This window comes from Tachypleus tridentatus, chromosome 11 (assembly GCF_004210375.1).
Source record: "Tachypleus tridentatus isolate NWPU-2018 chromosome 11, ASM421037v1, whole genome shotgun sequence".
Classification (NCBI taxonomy): Eukaryota; Metazoa; Arthropoda; class Merostomata; order Xiphosura; family Limulidae; genus Tachypleus; species Tachypleus tridentatus.
Window position 1 is genome coordinate 96,983,191 of NC_134835.1, and position 25,807 is coordinate 97,008,997.

The following is a 25,807-nucleotide window of genomic DNA, read 5'->3' on the forward strand; positions in this document are numbered from 1 at the left end:
TATGAATCTTTATCATTTCAATAACGCTCACGGCAATCTTGTAACGTTCTAGTCAGAGTTAATCCTGTACAATAATAAATAGAAGTTTATAACTGGAAGGCTTGCCTATTATTATTACCAAACCACTGTTACTAGACTAAGCTTAACGCCTGCTTTTAAACCGTCACTATAGCTACACTGTTAATTTTAATGTTATCCAAATGAGTAACAATATTTAATCTCCATGTGTTATACATTGAGTACATAATTTCTATTCATTACATTGATAAAAAACATGACTGTTTTCCTTTACAGCGGTCTACAAGCCCTTATGCAAGACTGAAGATAGTCGCTACAACAGTCTGCTAGGTTTAATGTTCATTACGCTCACTTTAGGCTCAGGTCATTCCCCATGCCTGTTTTAGAATAAGGACTTAACAAGGGTAGTGTGAATCCTTATGAGAGGTTAACTAAAACAGTTTAGAATAGTAATTAGTATCATATATACTTGCAAGTACCACAAAAAAAATGAATGTTTTGTGCATCTTTCGCTAACTACACAACTACACAATGGGCTGGCTATCTGTGCTATGTCCACTAAGGGTATGAAATTCCGATTTTTAATATTATAAGTTTTCAGGCTTACCGCTCAGCCAATGGTTCGAAAAACGAAAGAAGAAATGAAAAGATAAAGCTTAAATATCTGTGCAATAATTTTATCAAAGTGATCTAAAGTCTATTATTAAGAATTGTTTAGCTATTAGATATTGATTACCGCTGTCCCACCGAAGACATCTTCTTTATATCCAGTGCCGAAAATTCTATGTTTAAGTATAGTGTATCATGTATATAGTTTAGCTTCATTACAGACTTACTATTATTTAACTTTTGTACAAGTTATTCTGATTGATTTCAGTTAGAGATTTAGATTGTGGTTCGTTTTTGTTACATACAGAGTTAACATGCATTCAGTTATAGGCGTAGGTACAGCATTGTTATTTGTTAATTATAGATGTATGTATTTTTTAAATTAGAGGTAACTATGAATTGAATAGTAGGTAAAGTACATATTTACCATTTGATAAATTATGGATATAATCTTAGAGTGAATTCAAGTTTAGTTTTGATAACGAACGATGCATCAAGTACGAGATGTCTAATGATTATGTCAGTCCAGTTGTTAATTCAATAGAAGGATGATTGTATGTGACATTACGTTTACCCACCCTCTGGAATATTGCATTAATGGGCAAAATATATTGTATCTGAAAGCTGAATCATGTAGTACCACACATATTAGATAGGGCGACAAAGCTCCAAGCAGAGAGGACTTTTCCACAATCTGTTCATACAGAGTGGAAACTACATGGATATTTCTTGATACTGGCAATAAAGAGGGCTGACTGGCATAAGTTCTAAACGCCAGGGAGGCTTATAGACAGTAAAAGAGCATCTCTATACTCTTTCGTTAAGTGAACATACGTTTCAAGAACCACAGCCAATTCTTATAGGATACTGGCTCACTGTCATTCGCCGGCCTTGTTAAGGCAGACAGGACTAGAAACACAAATTTTAAACAGTGGAAGATTAATGTATTGCCTACAAACAATCTAAAAATAAACTACACAATCTCTAGGATAATATAACTCATTTACTTAGCGAGGCATCTCAACTTATTAGCAGAAAAAGGAGAAAGAAAAAAAAAGGCCTAGACTCTGAGCTGGTAAAAGGGACATGCGTAGGAAAGGTGCATCATGTTCTATCAGTCTCACATTTATAAGTCGACCCAATATCAGGAAGTAATACGGAAAGCATATACTACCTTGGAAAACGTTTTGAATTTTATTACATCATACTTGTTCAGGATATTAATCATTGGCTCATCCCATATGTTGATCCAAAGACCGGGATGTCTACTACAATTTGACACGAAATCAATATATACTATAAACATAACGACAGCTCTCAGTCAAACAACCATCATTACAAGCTACAAGCCATCCAGAAAGCTTACCAAAAGGTACTCATTTACATATGAATCACTAATTCATATGGAATGATGGTTTTATTAAATCCTTGCCTAAACGGATTACATTGTCACTCTCATCTTAAAGGCCGTTGAATTATCGTTTTTCAAAACATCATTAATGTGATTTCATATTAGGCATAGCTTTTTAATAATAAGAAGACAATAGTAGACGGCTTGTATAGATCATATTGATCTAGTGCTACTGATACCGTTAAATGATTGTTATGGTGGATAAATTTTGTTCAGTTTTCAGCTGGTACAGGAGAAGACTTTTAAAGCTAGTCCGAACAAATTGGCAGTAGATATAGATCCCGAATATTTCTATATTACGTTCCAACTGACAACGACTCCCTCGCACGAATATCTGTCAACATTCCACGTGAACCAAGCAACGAATCACTCAATTACAGCAGTAAACAATTATTTCAAAAACTTAGAAAACTTACAAAATATTCACAACATACCAAGTCGCTAATGCATAACATAAAAAAAAAAAACATACTTCAATCACTTCCATTTAAAGCACTGATAACAATTGGAGCACAGAATCAGAACTTCTGTAACAAATAGCAAAAGATCCTTGAAAACACTTCCTTAGAACTTATGATTATCACTAAAATTGTCTGTCAAAATTCTATCTATATTCTGAATAAATTAATTTTCTACTATTATCACCTGTGCGAGGTGTTCTTCGCTGAAAGAAAAAAACTTAAAATATTTACAAAGAAAACTTATACATTCCTTCTTAAAAAGAATAACAAAAATTAGTTTCCTACTATTAATACCAATTCAAAAAGCGCTTCTAACAACATTCTTTGTGTCATAAATAAATTACCGTGACAATAAGCAGTCTACCAGAAACAATTAAAATATCTTTATCTTACATTAAACATTATAAAAAAACAACATTCAAAAAGACTTCATACTCTAACATGCTTAAGCCTTCCAAAACTAACAGGTACGTTGAAAATAACAGTGACCTTATGAATCGTACAGATAATGATGAACACTTTCAATATATCTCTAACATTGTTAATCTTTCAAATTACCCCTGAAGCAGAAGTCAGTCTTCTTAGTAAAGGTCTCAGCTTTTGCCCAAATATCAGCTATATTATTAAGCCCGAACTTCTTTCTAGCCTTCTTAAATATAAAACTAAGAATTCGCGATATTTTTTCACAACAAACACGAGGAATTTTAAAGAAAAGTCTTTATGGACACCTCCATCAAACAGTCAACCACATTTAGAGAGTTAAATTAAAGCTGCAGAAAATGACATAATACAGACCTTAAAATCTTTTAGTCAATGTCATAATAATATAAATCAAAAAGAAGTACGTGCTTTAAACACTCTTAAATCGAAAAACAATATCATAATAATACCAGCAGACAAGAGTGGAGTTATAGTTATTGACGGAAGCTAACTGGCAACTAGAGGACACTAATATATATATATATATATATATATAAAAACTTTCATATGACCCTTCAATACCATAACTGATAAGCTTAAAAAAAACTTTCCTAAACAATAAAATTATCAAAGGAACATTTCAATATTTGATACTCAGACAAGCTTTTCTTGGTATGTTTTATCTCTTACCCAAAATATACAAACCAAACAATCCTGACTAACCCATAATTTCTAATATGGCTGTCCGCTTTTGTTGACCAGCACATAAAATGTATTCCTTGTACCATCTCCTCTTACATAAATTATACCACCCGCTTTCTGACGGACAATTACCACCAAACAGTATTCTTTGATGATGGATGCTTTTTTCCCTTTACACCAATATTCTACATGATGAAGAACTGGAAACTCAAGTCCACAATAAACCTTTTTAGCCAATCAGAACCTCAAAGAATAACTGATCTCGCCAGCCTGGTTTTAACTCTGAACAACTTAGAATTTAATAACGAGCTATACTTTCAGGTTAACGGTACTGCAATTGGTAGCAAAATAGTTTCCAATTATGCTAACATTTTTATGGGTGATATTGAAAACAAGCCATTACAACGAAGCCTGTAAAACCTCATTCATGGAAACGTTACGCAGACGACGTATTTTTCATTTCAACATCCGGTTTTAAATCACTTAAAGTTTATATGTGATTACTCGCCAATCCAGGTTAACTTTCCTGAAGTCACAGTTTTTCTAAAGGACGGAATTTCACACATTGACTTGTTCAAGAACCTACAGACAGACCACAATACCTTTAATACAAAAATTGTCACCCCTCTCACACTAAACGAAACATTACTTACAGTCAAACTCTTAGAATAACAAAAATATGTTCAAATAAAAAAGACTACAGAAAACACACCAATGATCTAAAACAAACTATGTTACAAAGAGGATATAAAGATACTGAAATCGACAAAAAAATTGAAAAGGCTGACAATACCCAGCGGATAATCGTCCTAAGTCAGGGGAATACTAAATTTTCAAGTAGAATTACCCTTATTATAGCCTATAAGTTTAAATTCAGAAACATTTCACAAATTCTGAAAAAAAATGTTCATCTGCTACAGCTCAACGATTGCCTTAATCAGATATTTCCTAAAATTTCCGTTGTCTTCTTCCGAAAAAGCAGAACTTTAAAGATATTCTTATTCACACAAAAGTGAATTACATCTCACTCAAAAATGGTTTTCATCCATGCAATAAAACCCGTTATCAAACCTGCAAGATTTTAAAAAACACTGCCTCATTTTCTAACAAGTACAAAGAAACTTTACAATATTCAAAGAAATCAATTGTGAAATAAAAGAGTAATTTATCTTTTACAGCCTAAAAAATGCAATGACCAATATGTAGGGCACACACAAACACTTCTGAGAGAATGTTTCAACAACCATAAATTTTCTTTTCATACTGAAAAAGATCTTCCTGTTGCTGAACACTTCAACCAATATGGTCACTACATTAACGGTGCTACTCTCACTGGCAGTGAAACAGGATTTAAAAGTAAAGCAGATAGAGAAATATTAGATTGCCGATCTAAACGCTGTTCAACCTTTCAAGATTAATCTAGATCCGGGAGTCAGTGATCTCTGTTTATTGGTTTCATCTCTGTTAGAAAATAATTTGTATTCTTTGCTTATTTTTCATGTAATGTGGAATATTTTAAAACTTACTATTTGTTTAAAATACTTTTTAATGTTTGTTTTTTGTAAATTGATTAGTATAACATATCTTTTTCAATCAGCCTCCAGGTGTCACCTTTATTTTACTTAAACACATAAGTATAGTTTTAAATATATGTATATAGCCATTTCCAAAATACAATATCCCTAACACCTTTTCACATATACTCTTCTTCATCGGCTACATTGTACTGGACATGAGACGCTTACAACAGTATGTAGAAAATGGAGATTTTCTGGAAAATCGGATGATCCATGATGTCTCTAAACTTTTTAAATATATATATTCACTAATTTGATTACACCACACTGTCCAATTTGTCCTTGAAGAAGAAAGGTCCACCTTTCAAAATCACTTGAATAGTTCATCTTTGTCACTTATGACAAATACAACAACAGTAGTTTAACAAAACTGAACATTTACTGAAACGAGGCACACAAATTCGTTAGTTCTCAAAATTAATAGCCAGTACTCTGAAAGATCTTTAATTACTTTCAATGAACATGTTCAATTGTCCATGAATCTTTACTCAACCGTTTCTTGTTAGTCAAACGTAATTGTACAACTATCCTATTAAACAAATTGTCTTTTTGTTACAGAGTCTGAATCGTTTGTGGCCGTGGTATATTTTATCATTAAATTTCATAAGTATCATATATATATATATTTATCTGCGACTTTAAGGTTAAAAGTGGAAAATATAACGGCTAGGAAACGTCACTCTTGTTTTGTACTTCTTAACAGTAAATATCAAATGATGTTTTGAGGTAAAGAAGTGTAAATTGTTCTGAACATCTTTACTCAAATTAGAAACTTTGTAAAAAAAAAGAAAACGACTGATTTATTTTCTTTAGTTCCTTACTTATTAGTGGGGTATTGCTTAATCTTGAATCACTTAAACATAATTCATCTATGTAACGTAGTTGACCCTCTCCTTTTCACATCTTGTTTTTGTCAAAGTAAACATTTTTACAGGGTTAAGCACAAATTTCTAGACGTGCAGAATACCAGCAGCTCCAAGGCTCATGACTAAACGTCTAGAAACACATCTTACATTTAAATTACCAGAATATGTACGGAAATACTTGAATAGTAGGAAATAGCAGCTGAGCCGTCCGTCAGCAAAATGATTAACAATTCAGGGAACTATCTTTCTTACTTTACCCTTAAAGTTTGTACAGCTTAACAGGAACTTAACTCAGAGTAAAGGCAATTTGAAAGATTCTTTTATAGAATCGAGTCTCCTCCCCCACATACAAGTTACAAGAGGATGTACATGCCTAAATTCCCGGGTGTACAAAACAAGCGGATGCGAGAAGATATGGAACACCGCTGTGCTGGCATCTTGCTCCGTTTGCTGAACAGCGTCGTATTAACTGGTCCCAAAGGATACACTTGCCACTGATTTAAGAACAAACTTGTCTACATTCGAGCCAAGAGTTATTTTTACTCATGAATTATCGTGTTTTTATTTGTACCATGAGAATAGTTGAAAAGCTTTTCACACTGAGCCATTTTCAAACCTGAACCATTTGGGTAATAATGATAAGTAGAATTAAAATTACAAATACATTGTGATTAGAAAATAAGTATCATCTTGGTCAGTGAAGTATTATCAAATGTTAAATAATCATACACATTTCTGTAATATCATTCATACGCTTAGAAATACAGATGATGACTAAAACTGAGATATAATTAATAAAGTAATGCTCTCACGTTATGTTATCTTAATTTTCGCTGCATTTAACACTAAAATCTACGAAGCTTAAAGATTGAACACATTATGTTGTTTTTCGCGCAAAGCTACTCATGGATCGTATACGCTAATTTTGAAGTACGAGACATGTATGACTGCTAACTCGTGTGAAGTTTGATTTATATTTGCAGTAACAGGTCGCGAACCTCAGATCTACAGTTCAGCTTGTTAACCATTTGATGACGTTTGACGCCATGAAGAAATTCTTCAGCATTATTAATTCATTAACCAATAACACACATTTTTATTATATGTGACTATATTATTTTTTATGAAACAAATACCTTTCATAAGGTATTATATCAGTTTACACTGATTCATATTATACAACCCGAAACATGAGATAGTTTAGTAACTACTCTTATGTTATACTTCTAACAAGATTCCTGCAATATAAGACACGTAATTTCAAGTGTTTGAGTTTTTAATTACTTTAAAATTTACGTGCCAATTGTTTACAAATATTTTTGACAAAACCTCTATTTATTATAATATTTTTCAACATATTCTTGATACTGTTTTCAGCATTTTTAAGTTTCTGCAAAATAAATTACATTTTCAGTTAAGAAAACACGAACAAATATAATGAGATTTATGACAATTTCTACCTCATATAAAAACTGATCAAATTGCTTCCCGAGAAAGCAATATATTTGTTACCGACTTCGCATTGTCATCTCAAATCTCTCCTCAGGTTTCTGATAATGTCTGTCAATAACTATTTTGCTAAGAAGTAATTGAGCTGCTTTACATAGTTTATCCAAGTACTAGCGAGTGAAAAAAACGTAGAGTTAGAGTAATATAAATTAAATATATATAGCGATAAGCGAGGTAGAATACCTGACATTTATTTAAGAATATTGACGTTATGTAGTTGCGTTCATCTGCTATTCACATGAATCAACCAAGAATTCTATCTTACATGATATATCTTAAGGCGGTATCTAATTTCCTTTTGCATTTTTTCAGTCGGTTTGTTTGTTTTTGAATTTCGCGCAAAGCTACACGAAAGGCTATCTGCGTTAGCCGTCCCTAATTTAATAGTATAAGACTAGAAGGAAGGCGGCTAGTCATCACCACCCACCGCCAATTCTGGGCTACTCTTTTACCAACTAACAGTGGGATTGATTGTAACATTGTAATGCCCTCACGGCTGAAACGGCAAGCATGTTTGTTGTGACGGATATTCAAACCCGCAACCCTCAGATTACAATTCGAGCGCCTTAACCACCTGGCCATGCTGGGCCTTTCTCATAGAATATTGATATGTATCTTATACCAATCATTTATTGTTCACTAATTGCTTTGTATACTTACGTGATACACAAAAGGTATGGGGCGAAAAACGATTTCACTCTCCTTTATAGGTAAAAACATGAGGCACATTTCATAAACATATCTTCATTTTTTTAGGTGATTTTTGATATTTTATACAATAATTTCAGATAGCCGTATAAGAAAGTACTTTTTTTTTAAAAAAAGCTTGTTATAAGCTTAAAATAGTTTCATTTTTAAGACAAATGATAAGTATTTAAAAACTCCACAGGTGCTGTAGACAAGGTTTGCTAATTGTTTGGTGTCAATATTTTGTTTTATCCTTCGTACAGCACCAAAATTTCGTATTTTGCACTTTCATTAATGAAATTATTGTTGGAAAATCACTAATTTGTCAGTTTTAAATTTCTGAAATGGCATTACACTTGGTTGTCTGACTTAATGAACTCGTTAGGCTTTATTGATTTTTTTTATGTAAAATTTTTAAGCTTAATGTGAATGCAATGAAATGTGATGTGGTAATCATTTTCGTTCCATTTAAGTTTCAAAATAGAAAAAAGTGAAGTTAAAGTATTTACAAGACATACAACGTTTTAGTTAATTAATGTTTCTAAAAGGTACGTTTATGAAATTAAATACGAAAAGTAATATACACATTATAGTCATTTAAAGATCGAATAACGTATACAATATAAGAGCGATAGAAATAAAATAATCCTTTTTTGAAAACGGTGGTATTCCCCAGAGTGACAGCACTCGGTCTCATAGAACTACTTTTAAATATATATGGGAATATGTAGTAGAAATTATAAAGCATAATTTTGGACTTTAGCTTTTATAGTGTATATCTAAATAATTATGCAAGTTTAATCTATATGTTTTGCAGAAAAACATTTAAATTCAAGATATAATAAAATAAAGTTTTATTTAAAAGGTAAAAAAATGTCTATAAAAACAATGACATAATCTTTCTTCTCCAGAAGAAAAGCAAGTAACTCCGAAAGATTTATGTGTGTGTTTAATAGCAAAATATATCTTACTCTTAGATTTATTTATCATTTTGAGCAACATGTCAATACTTCAAATATTAATAAGTCTGAAAGTGAAATTGTCGAACATCATAAATTTAGTTGTGCTCATTTTCAGACTTCTTCTGGAAGTATTCTGGATTACATCACTTTATTAACATATGTATTTCGGTAGTTTCAATATACCCCCCAGTGACACAGTGGCATGTCTGCGAACTTACATCGCTAAAAACAGAGTTTTGATACCCGTAGAAATAGTAGCTTTGTGCTTAATTCTAAACAAACAGTACTTTCAATATTCTAATATATAAACTCAAAAGGTGAGTTCTCGCAATATGCAGTTTATTCCATTTCTAAGAATAATTTCTCTTATTTTTATTATTTACCAGGAGGAAGCTAATTAGTTAAACAACTGTTACAGTGTGAATTAGATTAAGTGAGAAATTATTGTAACTATCATCATTTCTAAATCAGAACCAGGGTAAGGATTAATAATAAGAAGTATTTATTTTTGGCATCATTCATCTTTTGTCTTCCTTGAACTAACTTTACTACAATTCAGAGGAACTTTTCCCCGGAGCTGGTGCAAACAAGCACGGTGTGAACGAAAGAAAACCACTACTTAGTAATTCTTAGAACTAATGAGCGAAGCACAGAATAATGTGTAATAATATAAAGCCTGCCTCATAGCAGCAGTGGTTAACGGTCCGTCTTCTGAGATCTGTACATATATGTATATTATTATTTTGAGTACTGCATTCTCAGCATTATTTCACATCTCAGTCAATGCTCAATCGTTTTTTGCTTGTTTTTTTTTTTTTAATTTTGCATTACAGTTTGATGTTTTCTTTGTATCTGTCTTGTGGCAGGCTATTCTACCAAAATATCTCTGTTCGTGACGAAAGTTAAGGTTTTTACATAATCACTATAGTGGGAAAATTAAGAGTATTAAAAATCATATTCTTTATTGCACACTTTTTTTTTATGGACAGCAATATGGTAATGTGTAAAGTCTTAGTAAAGGAAACGTTAAATAGAGATAAATTTATAATTTATTTCTAGCAGCTTTCTAAAGAAAAAACATATGTTAAAGATTATCAAACTAAAGGAAAACTTTAGAAAAACAAAAAATAAAATATATAATAGACACATCAAATTAATAAAAATTATAGCTTATGGGCTTGTCATTTCTGGTTTTCTTCGTTGTCGTGATTACCACAATAGATATTGTATAAATTAACGATTCCATAATGTGTTTTATTTATCATTATGTTATATTATGAAGTACCACCATAAATTATCTATCTTTATAAATGTTATTATTTTATTTGTGTGTTTAAATGTAATTATTTTGTAACTGCAGAGACAAAACTGTGTAGTGATGACATCAGGCTTAGGTAACTCATCGATTCCTGGTATAGACTGCAATTTACAAACAGGATAGTGAGTGGGATGTGCTCACCACAAATATTTCACTAACTCAATTTTTTTTTCTGATATATGATCTTCTGAAAAATTAAGGTAGTTGCTAACGCCATATATGGTTCTGAATGTATTGTATTTTATTTCAAATATACGTTATTTGGTTCTTAATTTAGGACTTTTTAAACCTTTGCCTTAATAAGCAGTTCACGAAAAATAAAATAAAATTTATATAGAGAGTGACTTCAGGCAATTAGTTGTAGTCTTCCTGAATTTATGTAGTACCACAATGTTTTAATAAAGTATGCTTCCGTTACGTTAGTTGTGTATTTTAGCTACAATACGTCATAATAATTTTTCATCATAAGATATAATACATTTTCCACAAAAGGCGAAATTAGTTTCGGTCTTTATGAGACTTTAATTTCAAACACAATCATGGGTATTAGAGAGATAAAAGTGATTTAATTCATTGAGTAAAAAACAACACCTCTTCTAACTTATTGTAAGTTAGACAAATCATCACAAAAGTAGTTCTTATAGAGGTTCTTATATTACCTAATGAACACGTTACAAACCCATTGGTCAAAGAATTAATAGAAGACTTAGTAAAATTACTAATGCCATCAACCTCATCATCATATAACGTTTGTTTGTATTAATGCTCATTATTGCTACTTTATTGATACTAACGTTTATTCGACTATATTATTGGTGATTTGGTCTCACATAAGAGTGTACCTCGGATAAGATGTGTTGTTTTACTGACACTGATGAACTGATATCGTATCGTTGTTGGCAGTTCACTATTATTGAACACTTTATTTCGTGTCATTGGTATTTATGTTAGACCGAAGATTTTTATTCACATCACTGTTTCGCTGTCACTTAAGAGAGAACATAGTTTTTTTTCATGTAACACGTGTTTTGATAATATCCCTGAATCATTTGTTACCATGTAATTATGTTACATTTATTACCATGTAACTATGAAAATATTTAATAAACTAAACATTACTCTTCAGGAAAACACGAAATAAAAATTTCAACGTAAAATCAAATTTATAAATTTTAATTCCTGTATGCGATGTTTTTATAAGGTTAAAATGATCCTTCTTAATCACAATTATAATATATTTTTAATACTGCAATTTAAAATTTTGAAGGCTATTCCTTAGAAAGACTATGAAAGTAGCAATTTCATGACAACTTAATAATATGTGATAAATAACGCGTAAGCTGCGTTTTTTATACACTTCTCTTAGTTTCTGTTGTTTTAATACATTTTAAAATTCCTCATAAATGTTGTAAATTACTATGTTATTGACGTGTTTAAAAATTATTCAGCAAATACTTGATGACGAGAAACCCACTTCAATTAAAAATGTATCTCAGAACAGTTGGTATGGGTATTAACACTTTTATTGATAAGGAGAGAACAGCGTTTTGACCTTCCTAGCTCATCTTCAGGTTCTTCAGGAAGGTCAAAAAGTTGTTCTCTCCTTATCAATAAAAGTGTTAATACCCATACCAGCCGTTCTAAGATACATATTCAGAAAATAGTATCCTGTGCATGTTAAATATTATGTTTTTGAAACATGTATGCTACCTTTAACATACAGAAAATATTAATTAGAAAGTTTTCATAATATCATTAGAAAATATTGTCTAGAGAAAATATTTTGTGAGATTGTAAACGTGCTGCATCTTGGGACACGACTTATACAAGACTAAATTACACGTAGTTAATGGTTAGTAGTTAATGTTCAAGCTAAATCATATTTTGTTTCTAAGATCACCCACGCACGTATTTTACAACAAAATCCATTTTAGGGACAATTCTTGATCATTGATAAGAGATATCCAAAATTATTTTACACTTATGTCTTACAGGAGAATAAAAGAAATGTTAAAATGATTGCCACAAGCGGGATGATACTGCTCATATCCTATATTAGCTATACTAAAATGTTTGGTGGGGTCTTGTAACGAACAATTAGCTGTTTATAACAACACCTACTCACATTGATACATTTTCAATACGTTTGAAATTAATTTTAGAAACTCATAATTTAAACGTTATTTGTTTTTTCTTTCATTATTTTTAGTCTTAGTTCGCCAACCTTTTGAGTGAGATTTTTTGGTGATTATTATAACTGAATAACATCAAAAGCTTTTTTCATAAATATATTATGTTTTAAATATTTTATGGGATTTTCTGTGCCAAAAATGAATGAATATTTCTTGGCTACTTTCACGATGGAAATAAACTCTCAGAGTGTAGAGATACTGTTAATTATAGAGATGCAGGTAATGATATTTTTTATCCAAAATGCTGAACATTATTCAAAAGATTTTTTGAATTTTGAATGTGCAATAAACTAGAATTATCCCTAATCATTCAAACATAAAATGTCTATGCCGTTGAAATTTTTTAAATTTAATTCTAGCACCCTCTGGTTATTTGTACATCAAATAGTACCATTTCTTCACCCCATATGCAAGTCTAATTAAAAAATTATTGCGTATAAGCTGATTATATGAGCTAAATTAGACGGCTCGTTTTTCAAGTAAAATGGTTTTTCTTTGTTTTGTTCTCAAAATGACTTATGTTCATTTTTCTTCATTCTAAAATTATGAAGTTTTCAAAATACATATTAACTCCAAATACTTAAATTACAAGGCTTAGAGCAACTGCTGTGTAATTTTCTCCTACTTTATTTTTCTTACTCCTTTATTATTACAGTAATTTATTTCATACAAGTTAATTATCATAAAACATAAATTTAAAAGATTACTAAAGATATTCAGGTCGGAAGGTTTGGTAACTTCGACTCGTTTAAGTTTTTGATCAATAACATACAAAGATAATTGTACAGAACACTTCTGATGGCTGTGTACGGTTAACTCTTCTTTTGTTGGTACTTTACTTAAACAGAAGGCACACATATAAACATCATATATTTAGCTGTTTCAAAATGTAAGTGAAGTAGAAATTTCAACTACTACTTGAAGAAACTGACTCAAGATAATGGACTGAGCAAACAAGTAAAATATTAATTAATTTTAATATTTTAATCAATAGTAAAATGTTTTACCTTTTAACTAATTAAAGAAGAAAATAATGTATTCAATAATATGAGCAATGTAATGAAGTATTATAGCTGTAATTATACATTTGTAAACTCTAAGATTACAAAATTGTTTCACAGTGTAAATTTCTAACTCACCGAGCTAAACAATTTTCTAAGCTAATTTTCATGTGGTAGAAATACGATTTTTGAGTACTAGTACAAATTATGAAAAGAACATTATTTAATGCGAACTACATTGTTTGTACCTGTCTGCTCTTTATTTGTCTGTATACATATGCCGCAATGCTATCAAAAATTACATTTTTAATCAAATCTACGTTTCTGCTAATATTTATTAATAATTAAAACATTTATTAAAAACAACTTTTGATCTCACCTTAACTGGAATTCAAATTATGGTAGGTGGTTTTCTTAATTATATGAACTACCATGGTGCGTTTGTATGATGTCTGTTAACTATTTATTTGTAAAACTGATTCATGAACACGTTCCACAAAAACAAAATATGTATTGTGTATAGAAAAATATACATGTAAAAACGGCTGGTTTGGGTTGACGAAATTTCATATTCAGAGGAGCGAACAATGTTTCGGCTTTCTTCGGTGTATTTCTGTTTTAAATTGTGTGTCGGTTCTTGTAATTTAAAACAGAAATATACCGAAAAATCACTCATACTGGACTATACATTCCTTGGAACTCAGCACATGAAACAAAACAAAAACTCAACATACTAAGAAACCAAATAAACAGAGCCACAAAACTATGCTCACCCGATAAAATTAACGATGAATTAGACAAAATAAAACAATACTTCATGAACATCAATAAGTTTCCTCCACAATCCGTAGAAAACATTATATGTACACACCTAGACAAAAAGCAAAATCAACTACCAAAAGTAAATATATCCCACGAATTAAAAAAATCACGAAACCATATACTACTGCATACCATATATTCCCGACATCAGCAGACAAATAACCAAAATTTGGCAAAAGCTAGTAACAAAATATGATATCCCAGTTAATACCAAATTTATTCAAAACCTAGGCACAAAACTAAGGTCTATACTATGTAAAAACTACACTGGCAAACACCACACCAATATTATTTATAAAATACAATGTGATAAGTGCCACGACTTCTATATTTTAGAAACAAGTAGAAAAATGGAAACCAGATTCAAAGAACATAAAAAGTCACCTTCACACGTTTTTGAACACTGCAAATCAAATAAACACAACATAACCATATAAAACACCCAAATACTAAATAAAGAAACAAACATAAACAAACGCAAAATTAAAAAAAAGCCTTACTTATACAACAACTCAAGCCCAAAATAAACCAATACAAAGGAACACCTTTATACCTATATTAATAAATATAACAAACATCTAAGCACGCCCTCTACATTCCTTTACTCAGTTACACAACTGCCTTCAAACATGTGGTCAGCTATCAGTCAGTTACCTCTTTCTTTCCTTGTGAACCTAACGATGATCGAAAAAGGTTGAGACGTTGTTCGCTCCTCTGGATAAAAAATTTTCTCAACTCAAACCAGCCGTTTTTACATATATATTTTTCTCTATAAGTGGGTTTTGTCGTTATCACTGATGTATTGTATATAGATATTTACTAGTAATAATACACGACTTTTTTTTTCAATTATACTAATGCGTTAAAACATTATTTCAAATAAATTTACTGAATAATCAATGGAAGCAAACAATAATTATGGTAGTTTAATTATAACATATAAAAACTCAGACTAGAAACACAACAAAACCTTTACAAAATTGTTTTGAAAACAGCAAAAAATTCAAGGACATTTAAAACTGTAAATGTCCATTTCTGTTTGAAAATGTCTAGTAATACGTGAGGTGTTATAAAGAACTGCAGAGAAAATTTATTTTTTCTCAATTGTTATTTTTAAAATTATTATTATGTATTTGAAAGGTTAATAGCGTTTATAAAAACTCTAGATGAAAACATTCGAATCAAGAGACAACAGACTTTCATTTGTTTTATGACTTCCCACTATTCACATTCATTTTAAAAACTAGTACTTTAGTAAACTCTTCATATATGATTCCTTCAAATTAAATAAAACTTTATAATTTAAAAATTGGTTACACATTAAAACACTTGTACTAAAACTATTTTACAATATTTTGGACAGAAATAAAGTTCAGCAAATTATTTCTGTTTGATGTGATTTAATACAGTAAATAAAGTGCATTTTCTCGTGTTCTCATGCTGTAATACTACGAACGACGTTTTAATTCGTAGTTTTAAGTCTAATATATTGGATTATAAATCACAAAAGGTATGATAAGTTATAGCATGTTAGGCCTGTATTTACGTAACACTAATGGTTGCATAGCTCTTATTAAACAGATAAAATTTCAGAGCAATTAAAATAAAAAATAAAATAAATATTTCTTGATTGTGCTAATAAACATTGATAAACGGTTATCAAAATTATAAGTTATTGAAGCTCAGTAGCTAAAACAACTGCATGTATATATTAATTACTTTATAATTCTGGAAGATTAACAATTTTGTTAATTAAGCAACAGTAGAAATGTAATAGGCTGAATCTTCGTTAAGATACTACATTATGTCGTTTTACCTTTTATTTTGCCACAGTGAAAAATATTCAAAAATATACGAATTCAGTCTTTCTTCTATTTTCATATTTAATACATCGATTCACATAACGATTCAGAATAATAAAAATCATGTACACAGCAGTGAATCAGAAATGATTTAATGTAAGTGAAACGAATCGATTTCCGAATGACTTCATGTTTACTTCGTTTGCATTAGCCATACCATTTTTTGCATGTTTGAAAAGAATAGGAATGCAGGTAACTCCTACCTGAATTAGTCTCGTGATTTCACGCCAGAAGATGGAGGAAAAACGAGAACGATGACACCCATTAGTGAAAATGCTGACAGCTGGCGCGTGCTTGATTGCGTGATCCACGGAGGCAACCAGAATCCTTCTGAGTATGTTATCCTGGGTACAAGATTTCAGACTTGCTGGCGATAGAACTGGCCCACGTCGGCTACTTGTAGAAGACTTTTCAGCGCCACCACCAGACCGTGCTATATTGAGTACGTGTTGTTTGAAGCCAATCCAGTAAACGCCGAGCCAACAGTGAAGAAGGTTCTTAGTAAAAATAGTACTTAACATAGAACAGACCTTAACTAGCACATTCAAGCAGTGAATTATTTTCCAAGTTGAGTAAACTAAGATTTGTTGTTCTTGCAGTTAGGTCTTTACATTTCTTATCTGATTATTTGTATTCACTTAGTACTCGCCCCCTCCGCTGTCCATCGCAGGACTGCTTCTCGTCATAGGGTTCCCGTGTTCTTACATCTTGGGACGCTTAAGATATGACTACTGTTGGAAGTGCGGAGGGGGCCATTGACGTGTATCGTCACTCGGAAAATCTCTTGTCTATATGTGATGATATTTACAGTGAAAAGAACGATGATTACGATACCCACAGCATCTCAACTACCTATGACCACAGTTGTGAATATGGTCATAGTACTTTGTTTAGGAGTCGAAGTTGTAGTCAAAAAGGGCACCAGAACCTGATCCAGAGTAGAAGTCCCAGCCGCTGCAGTAGCCCTACTGACTCCAGATCTTTCATAGACAGCTCCAGTGGTACCAGTAGCACAGAAAGTACAGACACAGACCCAGAGGAATATCTCCCTTTCCCAGGGTTCGTACCTGTAGCGCTTTATTGTCTGGAACAGACTTCTGTGCCCAGGAACTGGTGCCTGACGATGATTACTAATCCATATCCTTTTGCTTAGTTCAGTCATGTAAAGAAAATGTTCAGGTTTTAGTTTTGTGACTATGGTATTAAAGTGTTAACTAATCTAAGCTTTACACAGGAAAATCAACTTCATTACTCGAGGAACTAATTCACATCACTTTCTTCTTCTTTTAAAGGTAAGAAACAGTTTACATTATTCTCCCGATTAATTAATTTTATAATATGATTACAATAAGAAATATCCAGAAAAATTTGAAATAATATCTTCCTGGCACACCATGACTAAACTTTTAAGCTTATACATTCCGACCTAAATTGTGTATATACTCATATACATTTAAGTTTCACCTTTATTAATCGCTTATTCAGAGAAAAAAAACCTAAATAGAACTTTAAATATTGTTTTAACCTCCATTTATTGTATACGTGTCTTATTTCAGTATTTTTAGTAATAAGGTTACCAGATAATTTATTTAACCGCTTTATAGTATTGTGATGTTGTTTTCACTGTATAATTCTTTCTGTAATGCAGATAAGAAATGTTATGCACTTATTAGTGTAAAAATGTTACAAAATACTCCATTAGGTAATATTTTCATATTCATACTAGGAACTTTTATCAGCCGTATAATTAATATAATACCACATTTTTGTCCGATATCCATATAATAAACTTGAACACGTAACATTAATATAATTTCTAAAAATCAATCGCTTACTATATTTAAAAAAACATAGTCAATTTAAACATACAACAGTTTGTATCGAGAGTTAACTAAAACATGTGTCATTACTTAAAATATGTGATATTTTAACCTCCTTAATCGTGTTATGCTTGTATAATGGGAAAGGGGTTAATTTGCTTAACACACATGTCACTTTTCTTCTTGCTTTCGTAATAATATATCAGTACGTCTTTCTGTAACATCCTGTATTATATCGTTGTGTATTGTGGGGAATCATTCATTTTCTGTCTTCGAGTAGGATAATAAACATCGGTTTGTAGATTAATATAACGGTAAAGTACAAACCGTGACGTTGATCATTGTTCAGACTGTACTTCTTCTTTGATTTGACTTGTGACATTTAATATGACATCAACATAGTGTACAGGATAAAAAATCTTTAGTTGGATTATTGTAGGCAGTTCATTATTATAGTATCTCAAGTAAAGTTATAGGCCTTAAGACTTCAACTTCTAATGTTATGGAACCTAACATCACGTTACTTTTCTTGACTTCGGTCCCTAAGTTTCACCTGCAGGTTGCTCTGTTTAGCCTGATACTTTAGAGTTTCTGAAGCAAAGTTGTTTTAGAGCATAAGATAACATATTTTATTGCTATCTTTTTAAAGCTATGTTTTCTTCAATAATTTCATTGGTGATGTCATGTAATGTTGATATTTTACCATATCTGTTTAACATCACGAAAGTTGATGAAAACTAATGCATAGCATAATATCAGAGTAATAAATTTTCGGTCATAGAATATGATTATGTTTTGACGTTTATTATCTATTTCACTAATAATCTCAGCACAGGCCACTTTGATAATTATAATGTACATTCATTTTCTTTGTTGTATTGTCATGGAAACCTCGAAGTGGTCAAATTTATCTATCAACAAAAGTATTGAAAGCTGATCGCCTGAGAGCTGTTCTGTAAAATTTAGCGTAGAGTTTGTACAAAAGAACTCTCCCTCTAAATATGCGAAGACACCTGGTAAACTGGGCTTGTAATGCATTCCAAGATGTTTTTTGACTACAACGACAACAGTGTGGACGTTAATTTCTTAGAACCACAAAACAATATGTTACTATTGTTAGCTATCATTCCTGTAATCTTGACTTGGCACTTCCTTCGAGAAATTGTGGCTACATAATATAAAAAGTGAGTCATACGCAATTCATTGAAATGGTTAAGAGTGACTTAAGTTTATTTTTATGTTTCAATATGAGCTAATTTCAACTAACATTTTTTTAAATACACGCTAGGAGTTGTTGTTCTGCAAAACTAGCTTCTGGATACGTTAAACTTTAGATTTTCTACCTAAAAATTCAAGTAAACGGTTACAAAATGTTTATAGTATCTACGATAAATTGTACTTTAATAAACGTATACAAGCTGTATCTAAGACGAATATTGTGGAAGGTACAAATGTATTTTCGTAGGCATTCTTTTCAATTGTTAAATTGCAATAAATGCTATGGTTTAATGCAAAAAATTAAAAGTTTTCTTTTCTTAACCTGTAAAGGTTTTTTTACGGAGTTAAGTTTTTGAATTGGATTCAGACAAAAAATACTTTAATGAATTTTTTAAAATATATAAAATATATGAAAAGAGCTTTTAAACTTTTGTTTTTAATACCACATCAAGGACGTAATATTTGAATTCACTCAGTGGCCAGATGAATATGCTTTACCTATAATACCAAATAAAAGTAATGAGATAATTTATTAACACACGACAATAAGATGTCTTTAACCTCCAGCGAATGATTTGAGTATTCTTCTCTTTCAACATTATTAACGCTATAAAATCTAACATAATTTAAAATTGAAGTGCATAGAGCATGTTTTAACAATTTCATTTCTGTATGCTACAGTGGCCATGTTCGATTATTTGAATTTGTTTTTTCTTTAAAATAAGATAAAAAATACGTGTATTTATCAAACGATTACACTAATCTTTATATTTTGTAACATTTTAGCGATTTACTTTTTATATCCCTCATGAAATTTTAAATAAATGTTAAGGCGTTAACACTGCATTATTTATAACATTGTCTTTTGTTTCAGTTACCTACTTTTTATAATCATAGTAGTTTGAGAAATGCTGTGTTTATGATTCATATAATTAAACTGGTGGTTAAGAGACGCGAGTATTAGACTCGCAAATCCATAGTCCAGTACGCTAACCACTGGACCACGCTCGGTCTTCCTAATATATATAGACATTAAACATCATTAAATAGCACAAGATATAATTTATTATATGATAAATGAGGGAAACTGCAATTATAAAATAATTTCAATCATCCACTTCAATTGATTAATATGCAAATTAGGCAATTGATGATCAGTCATTTGAGAATAAATGCAAAGATGGGCTAATCAGCTACACATATATAGTGGTCTTATACAATTTGAAACATGACAATGAGTTTAAGGTGCTCCATATTGTTAATGATTCACTGTTACACCATAAAGAAAATATTTTTGGTGTTTTAAGCGAACTGAAACTAGCCAATCATAACAGGTTCATGAAAATTCGAAACAAGTATCTCACAGCATTTTGCAATCCAGTGATACTGTTACTTGGATGGGTGAATAAGAAAAATCATTATAATGGACACAAGCAGATTACGCTATCTGTTGTTTCTGACTCGACACAATGGTAGACTGCCTGTTCTAAGACTGAATTAGATGTTCGTAACCGAAACTGAACTCCGTGCCAGTGTACAGACGATTACAAAGATATTTCATAAGGCTGGTCGATGTACCAGGCACCCAATGAAGTGCTTTTCGTTCTAGGCAAAAAAAAACAAAAAAAAACACAACAATAATCACCTGTGAAAACGTCAGGAACAAGTTAGTAGATGAAGAACAATATCCTTTCTACAGGTTCACTCCACGATTATTTATGATGTCAGAAAAATACGTAGGTTCAAGAAGTCTTGATAGAAATGAATAAAAGATCTATAACACCCGAACGCAATTTGATGTCTTTAACCTATAAAGGGTTTGAGTTACAGGGTTTTTATTCACTGTTATCACTTAATAAGGATAAAATAATATGGAAAAAATCTGGAATACAATATATATATATAATTTTGGCACAGACAGAAATAAACATAGGTAAATGTATCTTCCTTCTACAGGATAGCATAATTAATGTTACAGATAAGAGGGTCGATATTCTACCATCTTATCTTATATGCCCGTTACAATTGACCCTTATGTCAAGCTAATGGATGAAAACGTCCTCCCCTACGAGATAAAATGGTGGAGAGATTCTTCAAGGTGACAAGATTTACCAAATGTAGTGGCCTTGACGCTCACCAAATTGTATATAACGGACATGTATAGAATTATCTTGTGATACGTGTCGCATTCCGTTAAGCCTCGCCGGAGAACAAAGTTGCACTGAAAACAGCTTTTTAAGAAAAATGGTCTAATATATCAAGACTTATATTAAACATGGAACGTCACTTTCAAGCGACTATTGCTCTTATTGATTATAATAAACGAAGGGAAATATAATGAGCTGTAGACATGTAAAGCCATTTCTGTCATGTATTAATTTTTGAGTATAGACTAAATGGCCAGTTTATTTCAAATCACACGTGAAATAATTAAATATTTGATTTGCATAAAAACTAATGTTATAACGTAAATAATATTATTTAAAAACATTTCACCTTTTCACGTGTAAAATATCTGAAATTCCAATTGTGTTTTTATCGTTTCGTGGGTTGTAGTTATACATTAGTCTACTCTCCTGTCAAACATAGGACGTTGTCAAACTGATGGTATATTACTTTTAGCGATACACAAATTTTCAAAACTCACAAACACGTTGAGAAGTCTAATACTCTTTATAATAAAATTGGTAAGGTTTACGTGTTCAAAACTGTATTAAAGAGTTGAGTGCAACTACTTAATCTTAGTTACCTATTAAACAAATTATTTTGAAGTGTTGATAATGTTTTATAATTTATTTTCAATTTGAATGTCCGTGAAAGACGCTACTCTAAATATGTCATATAATTTATGTGTTTCTTTTACTGTTGTGCTTCTAAAACAAAATCAACTACCAAAGTCTCCTAAAACATTAAATTTGACTGATAGGTTTTAGTGTTTGCGTTTTATTTTAATAATATATATATATTATTTTGTGAGCATTGTACAGTTTTAAAACGTTAAAAAATTATGTTTCATTTTAAGCTGTATTATCAGTTTAAATTTTGTTAGTCTATTTATCACCAGGAAAGTCTGTTCAGACACCGTACTCATTGTCAAATGGCTTTCCTAAAATACAGTCTATTGCGTTATTCGGGTATTTCTAAAATTGATTAATTATGCTAATAAACAGGTACAGCGTATTTTTGGAGAAACGAAAACCTGTAAACTCTAAATGAATATTGTTCAATGAAAACAAGCGACAAACAAAGATACTAGGTAATGAGATTCAATTTTAATACGGGTAGCTGAATCTTTCTGAGTAGCATATATAGATGTTTATTTAAGACCTCACATGTAGTTTGTATGAATAGCAAATTCGACAGGTGCGTGTTGTCTAGCGTTTTTCTCTACGTACTGATTTGCAACATATGTTTCCACGTGAAACTGGTGACAAGACACGCGAACGTGCACGTGAGGCTTTATTGCTGATCAAAAAGTGAAAGTTCTATCATAATGAAAGCGTAGATGTGCCGTAACAAGTATGATAAGGCCATGTGCTTATGACGTCTAGATATTAGTCTCATCAAACGATTTAGTAATTCAGTTATTGCGAGTATTCTTAGACCCCTCAGCTAGTTTTATGTACAACTATTAATTTCAAACATTAAAAGTAAAGATAAGCCACTACACATTTTTTTATAAATAATTCCTATTTCAGGTTTAAGATAATATTAAATATATTTGAAATTTAATACAATTTTTCTATTGGATTACAGACACATTAAGTGCTGTAAAAATGTTAAATTGTTGCAATAATGAACGTAATAATTAGGTAAGAAAACAATATTTCCTTAAATAAAAGAAATACTGAAGTCATAAACTGTACTGGAAAGAAAAGGTAGGAAGAAACCTCCAGTAACTTACTATGATTTATTATAATAGTCACACTATCATGTTTCATAAAGTTCTATGAGATATAAAGTATTTATACTCTACTACAATATTTTTAAAATAGTTTTTATCTTTTGCTTCTATGAGGTCGCTTCTTACACAGGCATGATAATTTAATAATTTCGAAATTAATTATTTTTGCAAAATTTCTTTACGGATGTGATTATTGTTAATAAAATTTTAAGTAATAAACTACTAAAAGACAACTAATTCTTCTATTTAATAGCAATTTAACAAAGACAACAAAAATTTAAGAATTTCATTCATTCCAACAGATATCAATTTGTTTGGGGCCCGGCATGGCTAGGTGGGTTAAGGCGTTCGACTCGTACTCCCAGGGTGGCGTTATAATTTGAGGGTCAATCCCACTATTCGTTCGTAAAAGAGTAGTCCAAGAGTTGGCGGTTGGTAGTGATGACTAGCTGTCTTCCCTCTAGTCTTACACTCCTAAATTAGGGACGGCTAGCACAGATAGTACTCGAGTAGCTGCGCGAAATTCAAAACAAACAAACAAACAATTTGTTTGGTGTTGTTTTTCCTTTTTCAGCTTAACAAACATAGGGGATTTTAACTTGGTTATACATTAAGTCCTTGGAAAGACGTGGTTTATGTACTTTCTTATTCTTTATACAGTCGTGAAATATGAAAATTTAAAACTAGATGAATTAGGACGCGTAATATTCACACGTATGAAGAGGACAATATCTTTAAGCACTATCGATGAGTCACTAATATCATTGAGGCTTGAACACTAAAAACAATTCATGTTCATAGAAAATTCAAAATCATCCCCCCACGGCATGGCGTTAAGTCTTCAACTTTACAATGCTAATATCAGTGGTTGGATTTCCCTCGGTGTATCCAGCATAAAGCCCAATATACCTTTGTTCTAAGAAAACACGCACAATTCGGAATCACCAAGCAAATGTTACACAAATTTTGTACTTTTAGAAAAACGTTTATACGTATTACGTTCACCATTTCACTATTTTTTGTTTCAATTAGCATTGTTAGTTTTCTAGTTCGAATCCAATAATCATCTCAGCCGGAAATATTTTTATCATTAATCTATCCGCATCTCCTTTTGAGCTTTCAACCCGGATGTACTTATCAATTTCACCAAAAATAAATATTTTTCACCGCCAGTAAATTTACAATCACTGGTAAAATTATCGTAGCTTGTAATAAAGGAAGATTTACAGTTCTTATAGAAAAATTATTATAGTAACGTGATGATAATTTCTACAGTAGTACTGGTTAGAAATACAGTGCTATATGATGTAATGGTTTTCGTGCGGTACTTTCACACCTAAAATATACCAGAATGAAATACATGGAAATAATGTGTCCTTAACTAATTTATGTAAATTAACATATGTACTATCAACTTTCCTAGTGTTTCTTATATATCATTACGTTTTCTAATACTTTGTTATAAAACGTCTATCACTTAAATTGACAAAACCAGTTTCATAAATTTTACATCTTTTCCAGATTTGATGTTTTCTTCATTTCGTTTATAAATGTAATTAGTTTGTATTGCTAAAGATAAGTTTTAATTACTAGCAGTCAGTTGATTGATATTTTGTCAACAAACATTGATAAAACTGGGTATCAAATATCTTTCAATTACTGGAAGGAAATACGTTTACTATGTGAAAAGAACATAAATCACAGAAAAATATACGTTTGCGCTATACAGTCATTCAATTTAGTTTAATTCAGTTTTTAAAGTTTAATGTTATATCAGTTAACATTTTGATTAACCTTGTCTAATAACTTTCAATCGTTCTTATTCATTACTTAAATATTGTATGGCAAATCTGTTCTAATATGAACATGTTAAACACATTAAAGAAAGGTGTTGGAGTATAATACACAACAATATTTAATAATTCATGTAAACATAAAAATTTCTAGATATCTCGGGGAAGAAAAGAATTCAAAGTCTGTTTCACAACTGAATGGATAAAAGTCTTAGTAACTGGAAAAATGTATAATGGTTCAAAATGTTTTTTAATACTATGCGCACGTATCACTGATAGTCTTTGATACTATATAAGAATGTCTTAAGCTTTGCATCCTATAAGAAAAAAGTCCCTGAGATTTTTGTGCTACGTTTATCTTATTCGCAGATTTTATTTTTTCGCAGCACTATACACAATGTCAGTTCAAACACAATATTTATGGATCACCATTGCATATAGTGTTCCACCAAACTTCATTTTTTACCTATAAATTTTCTCTATAATTTATCACTCAACCAAAGCCTGACAAAAATAAATGGACTTATACCAGACTGCAAGGTAAAATTTGCTTACTTGTAGCCTACGAAAAAAAACAAAAAAACAAACAAATCTGCAGTTAAGGTTATCAATAAATAAATATAGTAAATAGCCTAAACTATAACATATTTTCTCA

General features: G+C 31.0%; 2 protein-coding genes across 18 annotated transcripts in view; one reads left to right on the forward strand and one right to left on the reverse strand.

The window, feature by feature from the left end:
* LOC143232858 (uncharacterized) overlaps positions 1 to 16,938 on the reverse strand; it is a 175,703-nt gene extending 158,765 nt beyond the window's left edge. For 3 of the 7 annotated variants that reach the window (XR_013017825.1, XR_013017824.1, XR_013017823.1), the window contains exon 1: positions 16,621 to 16,759. Coding sequence is in view for 1 of the 7 variants with exons in the window: in XM_076468837.1 (XP_076324952.1) it covers positions 16,621 to 16,938 (318 nt within the window). In the remaining 6 variants the exon portion in view is untranslated. Of the gene's footprint in view, positions 1 to 16,620 lie in introns of all 7 variants that reach the window. The other 4 variants (XR_013017826.1, XR_013017822.1, XR_013017827.1 and 1 more) reach the window with 4 other exon arrangements.
* Positions 16,939 to 17,141: 203 nt separating this feature from the next.
* The window catches only part of LOC143232856 (uncharacterized), a 120,107-nt gene continuing 111,441 nt past the window's right edge, over positions 17,142 to 25,807 (forward strand). For 10 of the 11 annotated variants that reach the window (XM_076468828.1, XM_076468832.1, XM_076468825.1 and 7 more), the window contains exon 1: positions 17,142 to 17,709. In XM_076468828.1, the coding sequence (XP_076324943.1) occupies positions 17,142 to 17,570 (429 nt within the window). In that variant the 3' untranslated portion in view covers positions 17,571 to 17,709. Of the gene's footprint in view, positions 17,710 to 19,135; positions 19,694 to 25,807 lie in introns of those variants that run through there. The other variant, XM_076468826.1, reaches the window with a different exon arrangement.